The sequence below is a fragment of the Notothenia coriiceps genome, unplaced genomic scaffold (genome assembly GCF_000735185.1).
Source record: "Notothenia coriiceps isolate Sejong01 unplaced genomic scaffold, NC01 NC01_scaffold00038270, whole genome shotgun sequence".
Taxonomy (NCBI): domain Eukaryota; kingdom Metazoa; phylum Chordata; class Actinopteri; order Perciformes; family Nototheniidae; genus Notothenia; species Notothenia coriiceps.
In genome coordinates, this window is record NW_011370971.1 from 4,440 (window position 1) to 13,979 (window position 9,540).

The window sequence follows — 9,540 nt, forward strand, 5'->3', positions numbered from 1 at the left end:
TTGATAACATGAATAGCTATCAATGACTAGCCTACTTAAATCAGTACATTACAACAGACTGGTACATGTGTTTACCGCTGCATTCAAAAGGATATCTGTTTAGTTCATTCTGATTCTGATCTGGCTCTTTCGTGTTTGTTTTACAGGCATTCATTCCCTCCAAACTTGATTTATAATGTTGACGAGGTGTCACTACAGTTCAGACACCAAAGCAAGGCGTGGCAGAGAAAGGATGATATGTTTTTTACTTGTGCTCAGGATTAAACTTCAAAAAGTAAATTATTACTCAATTGACCTCTAGATGGGGCAAGTTAAGCCACAAGACCACTTTCTTTTGAGTCATATTTTCATGCCCTTTGTGATAAATGCATTATTTTCATTTTCATTGAAAGAAGACATCCTGAAATAAAGGTTGTTGTTGTAATTTGAGTTCTATCTAATTTGTCCTTGTCTAGAGGAAAACATAAGTACAAATTGGCTCATCTTACCCCACTGTTACCACCTATCATATACCGCCACAACAAATATTTGCACATTTTAATGATATTTGACGAGTTGTTGACTTCACTTTGTCCCCCTTTTCTGAAACACATAGAGCCCCTTGATTTAAATCATGCACTGGACAAACACTCCTTGATCAACAGATTCTTTTAATAAATAATATCATCATGAAACCCAAAAAACAGACGGAAAATGATTTGTGCACATCTGAACAACACATGTTTATCTTTTTTTATCATTACAGTAGCAGAAGTTATACAAAGCAGTTGATTCAAACACCAACAGGTCCAGATTACAGAGGGACTGCTTGGGGGGACGGGGGGGTTGAAGGGTCATAACCGTGGCATCCTAGTCCATGAAGCCCCCATACCTCTTCTGTATCTCGCTGCCGTTCTCCCAGGCCCGTTTCAACAACCCCCCACTCTTGCTGCTCTCCACCAGCCACTCCGGCCTGCCCACCCGCCTCATGAAGCCTCCGTAGCGCTTCTTCAGCCCGCGGCCCAAAATGGCCTCCAGCAGGTCGCTCTGCGGGACCCCCTCCTCCGTGCGACGCATGAAGCCCCCGTACCTCTTCACCGCCTCCCCCCCCTGCTCGGATGCGGCGTTAAGGATCTTTAGGATCCCCAGGCGGATGTTGTCTTCCTCTTCCTGGCTTCCTGGATCCTCTGGGGAGGGGGGGGAGCGGCGGGACATGAAGCCCCCGTAGCGCTTCATGAAGCCGCCATACTTCTTGGCCAGCTTGTGTTCTGGTGACTCCACGGCCACGTCGGCGGCTGCCATGGCGCCCGCTGCCTCCTGGTCCTGCTCCTGGCGGGGATCAGGATCCAGGGGGGTCTGGGTCTCCTCGTCCAGCAGGAGGTCCCGGCACAGGCGCAGCTTCTGGCTGTCCAACACACCCTCACACTCAAGAGAGCATGTCTGGAAAAAGGAAAACAATCTTAATGACCTTTAAAATCGATATTAACAATCCAATGTTGGCCAGTTACAACTACCTTCATCCTTATGCCTTCATTGCAATATCCTGAATAATTAAAAAGCTTAGTTGAATATTCAATTTTGATTTGATAAGGAGGATCAAGGAAGAGAAGGAAAGATTTAAAAAAACAGCGCTGGACGGCAGAGAAATCTCCAAAAGAAGACAGACAGGAAGTAAACACTAACAGGAACAGCAGAAGAAGACAGACAGGAAGTAAAAATAAAGAACACGGTAATGGCTCTGGCAGTTTTTAAAGAATGGTTAGTGGAAAATAAAATGTGAACAGATTTGCCAGTTACAGAAAACCTCGATCAGTGCTGCTGTCAGTTTAAGATATGTTGTTGTTGTAGTTGTTGTTGTCGCAGTTCAAGACGTTTTTTTTCTTAGCAGAAGCAATACGTTAATTTTCAAGTCAATAAAATCATTTTCAATGACTATTGTGAGGCAAGTCGTTTATTTATTTAGTATGTGGCCGTAAAATAAGTGTGATAATGTGCTTCGCATTGGGCTCCATAATCACCCTGTTTGGTGATCTTTTTTCAATAATGACCGCCTCGCTGCACATTATCCCTCACTTAATGCACCGTAAAGATTTTAGAAAACACATTCATTTCAAGATTTCTTATCTGTAGTTTTATTTTCTAATGCTCGAACCCTTAGGTTCACCTCAGTGAAAAAGTATGGCTGACTTTGAATCGGGGTAACTGCTCAGCAATCCCTAATTTGCTAAATGTTTATAGAATTATAAGTGTGTTGTGTATTTCACAGCCTTTTGTTTTACTATAACTGTAACCGTATCTTTAAATACTAGCTTTAGCTAAATTTGATAATTTTAATAAAAATAACTTTTGTAATTTGCTGAAACGATCACTAAATTGTGTCCCAATACCCCCCCACCATAGTGCTCATTATGACATTAGCATTAGCATATTCTAGGGAACTATTTAGAGGAAGAGTTCACTTTAAGTTTCCACTTTACAAGTGTATATGAGATATTAAATAACTTAAAACTAAAATCAATCTAGCCTGTATAAAATGAATTTACATTCATTTTGAAAATGATTCTCCTAATAATTCTCTCATGTCGATTGGCAAAAATAAACTGTCACCACTGAATTTGTTCAAACCTATTGGGAAGAAATTCAAATTCAATTTAGTTTATTTTACTGTCAAATGGTGAACAAAAATAACATTTGTAATCAATTATGTATTTTCGTATAGCTCTATCCATCATGTGTCATCTTCCAACCATCATTCATGAGTTAAAGCATAACAATAAGCTTCATGAACTGTTGCAGATATTGATGTAAGAAACACAAATGGCTTCTGATAGAGAAGAATGAGAGATTACATCAGTCTTCGTTCTCTATGATATCCCATAAACAGCTTCATAAAACCGTTTCTCTCTGGAAACCATCTGTCGCAGCCATTCAGTACCCTATTCCTCTAATGGAAGCTTTGCCCCCCCTCCCTTATCCCAGTCATCCTTTAACTATGTTAGGCCATATAACCTTGGTGGCAGGGGGACAATGAGACTAAAGCCATCTGCCGGCCCCCCGGGGCCACACACTGCCCACATAACCTGCCCCCAACCTCATTGGATCTCACTCATTAGAGGACACAGAGGGAATCCTGCTGAGCTTTCAGTGCCGCTGGCTTATGAAGACAGAATTAATGAAGAGGAAAATTGAATTGAGGAAATATTGGCCCCTGAGGGGAGGGGGCTAGGGGGGGTGATGCTGATGAAGCCCCCTCTAGTGGTCAGAAAGGGAATTTTACAATAAATAACAGCTTCATATAGGAAAAGGAACAGACTATGGACAGATTTCCAAGGCTGAACATCAATGTATATGTTTTGTATATGTCTATATGTTTTTTTACAGGTATTGAGTTGTGCTGAAACATGTATGTAAAGGGTAAATAATCCAGGGGAATGGACCCATGTTCTTTGTTTCAAAGATCTTAAGACATTCTCAAAATCTCTAAAAGTCTTCTGCTTATAAAATGACTTTGCATCAGTTAATAAAACATGTGTATTGATGATAAGGAAACGATGACGTCTATCATCAAGTTTATACATTTATCATCAGAATTATTTCAAATTTGAAAAAACATTTAAATGGACTAAAATAAAGGGATTTAAAGAAGATGACGACAAAGTGAGGAAGAGCTTAAATGAAAAAGAGGGTTAGGTTATGTATCCAGAGCTAATTGACACTCCATAATCACCACAGCAGGAACATCCGTGAATCACTACGCACTGATCTATGACTGAATGTGAGGGGTTCTCATCATCTGCAGGCACCTGCTCTACAGTGTGGAGAGGGTCTGAAGCCCCTGCAGGACGCCAAACTGCTGTGGTTGAATCTGCAGCCAGAGAGGTGCCCGCCGGAGCGCAGAGAGGTCCGCCATTACGCACGGAGGTTCGCTGCTTTTACCGTTATTAAATCAGCTCAAAACTACATCAGGCGGCTACAGAATAAACACTTATCATAGCTCTACACATGCTCAGTTATTATTGAATAATCTGCTTTTTAAAGAAAGAAAAGTCCGGTTACCTTTTTAATAAACCTTTTTTTTGTTGTTGCAAAAGTGGCGTCTCCTATCTTATCACTGAGACACATGCAGTGCGTAACGTTAATGACTAAACTGCGTTTCCAGTTACGAGGGGAGATACAACATAATTACTAAAAATAGCCCCAGTTCGATATATCATATAAACAGTTTCACCAAATTAATGTGTTTCTTTATTTTTTATACTTCGTACGATATGATATAACCCCATGGAAAATCTTCCTCCATCTGTGTTTATGCAGATGTGTTCATGTTGAAGTAAAGCTCCCCTTATCACTCTCCGTTTCAGAGCTTTTTAATTCTATACTAGTGAAGTGTCATAATTTCCACCGGATTAGAGCGAATATTCGGTTTTTACAGGTGGTATTCAGGATGATGGATGATTAAAGGGAGAGGAGGAATCGATGTGCAGAGGAGGAGAGGAGGAGAAATACATATGGGAGTAGAAGGATTACATTTAAAAAGGAGAGGCGCAGAAATAAAAGAGGAAAGGAGAGGAGTGGATCCTACAATACTGTTAAAAATAAAAAATAAAGAAAATCATTTGGTCGCTATCCTCATATCAGTCCGACGCTATTGTATGAATACTACTTCGGTACATGGCCAGATAGTTTAGTATTTCATATTTCAAAAAAATAGTTTGCATGCATTATGTTTCAAGTATAAAAACGGATACTTTGGCTAAAAATACAGTTGTAGGAGAGGCTGTTACACGCCTTGGTTACCGGACTTCTCCTTCATTAACAAGCAGAATGTTGAGTTGACATACCAAAAAGATCTTAGAAAAGGTGATATTATGAGTTGGTCCAAGGATATTTATATTTGAGCTGATAAAACAATGACTGTGTGAGCAGGAGAAGTTATTTATTTTGTTTCTTTTTTTATTTGACTGTATGAATCCTAATGTCTCAGAGGTGCAGTGGTAGTTACCAGAGAGGAGAGCGCGGGGTGCTGTCCCAGCAGGCGGTACACACACAGCGCGCACTCCTTCTCACACTCTGTCCCAACCACCAGCGACACGCACGCGCCCAGCAGCAACATCCACAGGCAGCTTCTGTGTGGGGGGGCAGCCATGGACTGAAAAACAGGAGCATTCCATCCGATTCAAACTTTGTCACGAGCAACATTATTCTCCACAAACCGTCAATTAGGAAGTCATAATCGATTAGAATATTATAACAACTAGCACCAGGTTTGGGGATTACCGGATTACATGTAACAGGATCACGTAGCCTAATTAAGATACAAACAAGGTAGGAAAAAGAAGAATATCTACTCAGATTACCCCTATCGTAAAAATTGCTTTTCTAGCAGGGTAGAAATGTTAATAACGTTTTAAATATACATCGATATCACATGCACATTGTATTTTGATTGGTTAACTGTACTATTTTGTCAAGATAATTACATTGTTGGTCTATCAGTACTGAATATACATATTTAAAGGCAGGTTCTCTTATCTTTAAACACGGAGAAGAGGGCATTTTTTAAAATAACAATGGTTCTGTCATCTTATAGAAAACACTTGAGTAAAATCCATTTCATTTATTTTGTTGTCTTTATTTGATGACAGCGTAGATAGGACATTGCACATGAATTAAAAGTACAATTAAATAGAAAATGAAACAGTAAAGATATACATACAAACAGTAGAAGATTTAAAACAGTGAGCATTTACATATCAATAGTGAAGGATATCTATAAGTAAATATGTTAATATGTAAATGTGTATGTTCATAATGTCTCTTTAGAAAATACGTGAGCGGCAGAAGTTTGTAAAAGAAGAAGTTAGTATTTTACCTCTGGTTTAATTCTAACGACCCTTAAGATTGTCCGTGCTTTCCTCGTCAGCGCGTGCCCTCGAGGCTGGAAACTGTTGAGTGGCGCGAGCCTGTGCGCCGAATATATGTGCGCGCGGCACCCTGTGTTTCACGTGGAGCGCAGGGCGGTCCTGGGTTCAGCCAATCAGAAAAAAACAACTACACACAGCACATACACACACACGTCACACAGTACCGGACCGTTCAGAGAGTCCGCGGTGAGAGAACGGTGAACTGCCGCGGAGCCTCTGAGTGCTGCGGCTGGGGCTCCGCGGCTTCTTTTAAAGCACTTTGTGCCGCCTACGTCATCCAGATAATGGGCAGAGGGTGGAGGGGGTGGAAGGGGTAAATAGCGTGACGGTGTGACGTGACAAGAAAGCCCCCACGCCATCACTCCTTTCCGCACCTCCATTCTGTCACACACCGACTCCTCTGCTTTATTGCTTCTCAGGGGGTCTGTGACATAGATAATAGGCTACATGGCAATACCATGCAGGTCATGGGTGGGAATTATATTCCATGTTATTGTGTTTTCAGGTGGTGGGACTTTTTTTAGATAAGAAAACAGGCCTATTGACTATTGCTACACATGCTTTATGAATGTACTGCAGTTAGAGAGTAGAACTGAGAAGTAGTATCTGAGATCAGTGACCATGTCTTCCAAACAATGTGTTGCTGAACGATGATTCCTCTGAATGTATTAAACCATCAGAAAATGTTACATTTCTTTCAAGATTCAATTATGTTTTGTCACATTCATATGCAGTGGCGTTTTCATATGTACAAAACTGATGGGGCACGAACAACTTAGTTGTTTATATAAGCTTCTGGTGCTTTTTTAAACACGTAAACAAATAGCTGTAGGCAGTGGCGGTTCTAGCTGATATGGCGCCCTGGGCGGTGCACCTTTCGTCAGCGTTTGAGGTGTTTGCTAAATGAAGGTGACTAAATCGGTTATAGTGGTTGTTTATAACGTTTTTATTGCAGGGCTACACATTATCGTTCTGAAGTAAGACGGTTTGAAATGATTCCAATGTTAGTTGCTGAACTGACGACGAAACACAGGCAGCTAACAAGCAGCAATGGAGTTAAGGTTACCGGGATAATTTAATGACATGCTTAATATAGACCAACTAAATAAATGAGATGATATGATATGATACCTTTATTTTTTGAGCGTTTATCTTCTTCTTCTTTACTTTTCTTTCTAAACTGGGCCCCTGATGCCTCGTGCCTTTTTTTCTCCATCACCATATGTATTAATGTTCGACCCGAGAATCAATGCATCCCCTCCCCAAACACTGTCAACTACAGGTCAAGACTATAGCAATTTTACCGTAGTCAGTTTTTAAATGATTATTTATTGTTTCATACAACCCAGGCCAGGAAAAACATTTATCTGCAAAACTATTTATATTGTATGAATGAATTTGGTGGAATTTTGAGGTGTGAGATTAATTGTTTATAAACATCGAAAGTGATTATTTGATGGAGATAGTTTACCCGCCGGCCCCCTCTCTCTCCCCCATAGTGAGGCGACCTGAGATCATCCTCTGCCCTTCTTTGAGTGTGAGACCTTCTATCCAGCTGCCTGCTGTCATAAGGCCGCACCCCCTAAGACCCACAACAAAAATAAGACATTTCGTGCAAATTGGCGATAAAAAACAAGAAAAACTTGTTTTTTCCATTGCTCTTGTGCCGCCCCCAGTCAAACTGCCGCCCTGGGTAACCGCCCGCATGTCGCCCATATCAATATCTGTCACTAGTAGTAGGCTATCCATGGTTCCGATACAACAGCAAGCTCATCGTCACATACAAAGAGAGAGAGAGAGAGAGAGAGAGAGAGAGAGAGAGAGAGAGAGAGAGGGAGAGATAGAGAGAGTCACAGTATGTCATTTGAAAACGCTTGTTGTCAAATGACATATTGTCCGAAGCCGCGATGAAGAACACTGAGCAAAACTGTCAGCGCAAACATGTATGAACACAGCGTGGGGATGTCATATTGTAATGCACCTTAATACATGCAGTAAAGGGCACCATCACAAAGTAATACTTAACAATAACAACAACGGTAATGCTTCAGCATTAAAACACCATAGACTGTAAATATTAGGAAAACACAGACACACATCACCGAGGTCACAATATCAATCAATCCAGCAGAGCAATAGCCTATAGGTAAAACACGGAAGATCAACAACAGATATGACATAAAATGAACTTACAAAAGCTGCAGTAGATGGTCAACCTCATTCATTTTCTTTCCGTTTTACTGATTTTAATGGCTATACGCTGCATTCTCTCGTCTCCTCTTCACAACTACTTTTCTCGGCACACGTACTTACAGCCAATCAACTCTGAATTATGAGATGACGTTTTGGTGGGGTTGCCAGCACTTTGCCCCACTGGTGATTATTTTTTTGCCGCACATATTGAATACAAAAAGACTCTGAGCATGCGCAGTGTAGAAAAACTACACTGCGCCCATTCACCCATCATTTTGGAAGCGAGAGAGAGGGGCAAAATCCACATTGCCCCACATCGCTCAACACTGCTCAATAGGCACACTGTGGACACTAATCAGAAGAACGCAGACTAAAACAGCAATGTAGAGACAAATCAGACGACTAATCATGATCTTAAAATATATTTCAACATATATGTTATACATATTTTTGGAATTATTATTTTACTTACTCTCTGGTGACAGTAGGTGGGGCTGCTGATTCCATAGATGTGTCTCCCATCACCTAAGACCCCTGTCTATACTCTCAACTCAGTGTTTACATTAATTAATGCAAGGAAAATCATAATATCTTTAAAGACGAACTAACTAAAAGTCACATTATATCAGCTGTGCAACGTTATGCAAAACGACATCATGTTTTGTAGTTCATTTTGGGTATGCAAAAAGGTTTAAAATATAGCTTATACTAGGGCAACACATCCTCACTCCCAGGTCGGCCTATGTTGACGTTATGTCAAGTCCCCTGTGTCAGCTTTTTCCAACGCAAGGGGGGGGCGGCCGTGTCGGCTTTTTCCAACGCAAGGGGGCGGCCCTTAGCGTACATTTTCAACTTTCCGGGATGTCCATAGGCTTCTATATAGCTCCCTAAACATATGTTGTAGACGACTTCAGATCGCGAGCGAATGCTACCCGCAGATCCATTCTCACAGCGTTTATCAACCTTTTTCTTACTCAATATCAAGCCACACTTATTGTGTTTACTTCTTTATTTGAATTGAATAATGCAGGATTTTTGTTGCCGTCAGTTATGGGAAGAGTAGGCTAGGGGCTCAGAATACTGAAATCTGTATTGTTTCATCGTTTTTTCCTTCTAATTTTGTATTCTTTTCCAAACCACACACTTGTTATTTACTCAACAATAACACATAATTATCCTTGTGTTTATTTATTTGTTTGATTAATAAACACAAGTTGGAGTCCGTCAGGACCGAGGGTCGGAGCAGCTCATAGAGAATTTTACACCCGGAAGTAAGTATTCTCTCCGCTTTGCTTGACAAACCCCGTAATAGTCCTGAAGCTCTGTAATTGGATGTTTGAGTGTGCGCCGAGGGTTACGCCGAGCGTCGAACAACACTTTGAAATGGGATGGAACCACGGCAGACTGTCCAAAACTGGATTTGAACGGGTCCACCCCGTCCCCC

At 41.0% G+C, this 9,540-nt stretch overlaps 1 protein-coding gene across 1 annotated transcript; it reads right to left on the reverse strand.

The window, feature by feature from the left end:
- Positions 1-630: 630 nt before the first annotated feature.
- LOC104968128 (proenkephalin-A-like) lies at positions 631-6,116 on the reverse strand. Its single transcript, XM_010797701.1, has 3 exons — positions 5,852-6,116; positions 4,982-5,128; positions 631-1,419 (listed from the first exon to the last, which is right to left on the reverse strand). The coding sequence occupies exons 2-3, from the start codon at positions 5,123-5,125 to the stop codon at positions 850-852; spliced, it is 714 nt and encodes a 237-aa protein (XP_010796003.1). The 5' UTR covers positions 5,126-5,128; positions 5,852-6,116; the 3' UTR covers positions 631-849.
- Between the last annotated feature and the right edge of the window lie 3,424 nt (positions 6,117-9,540).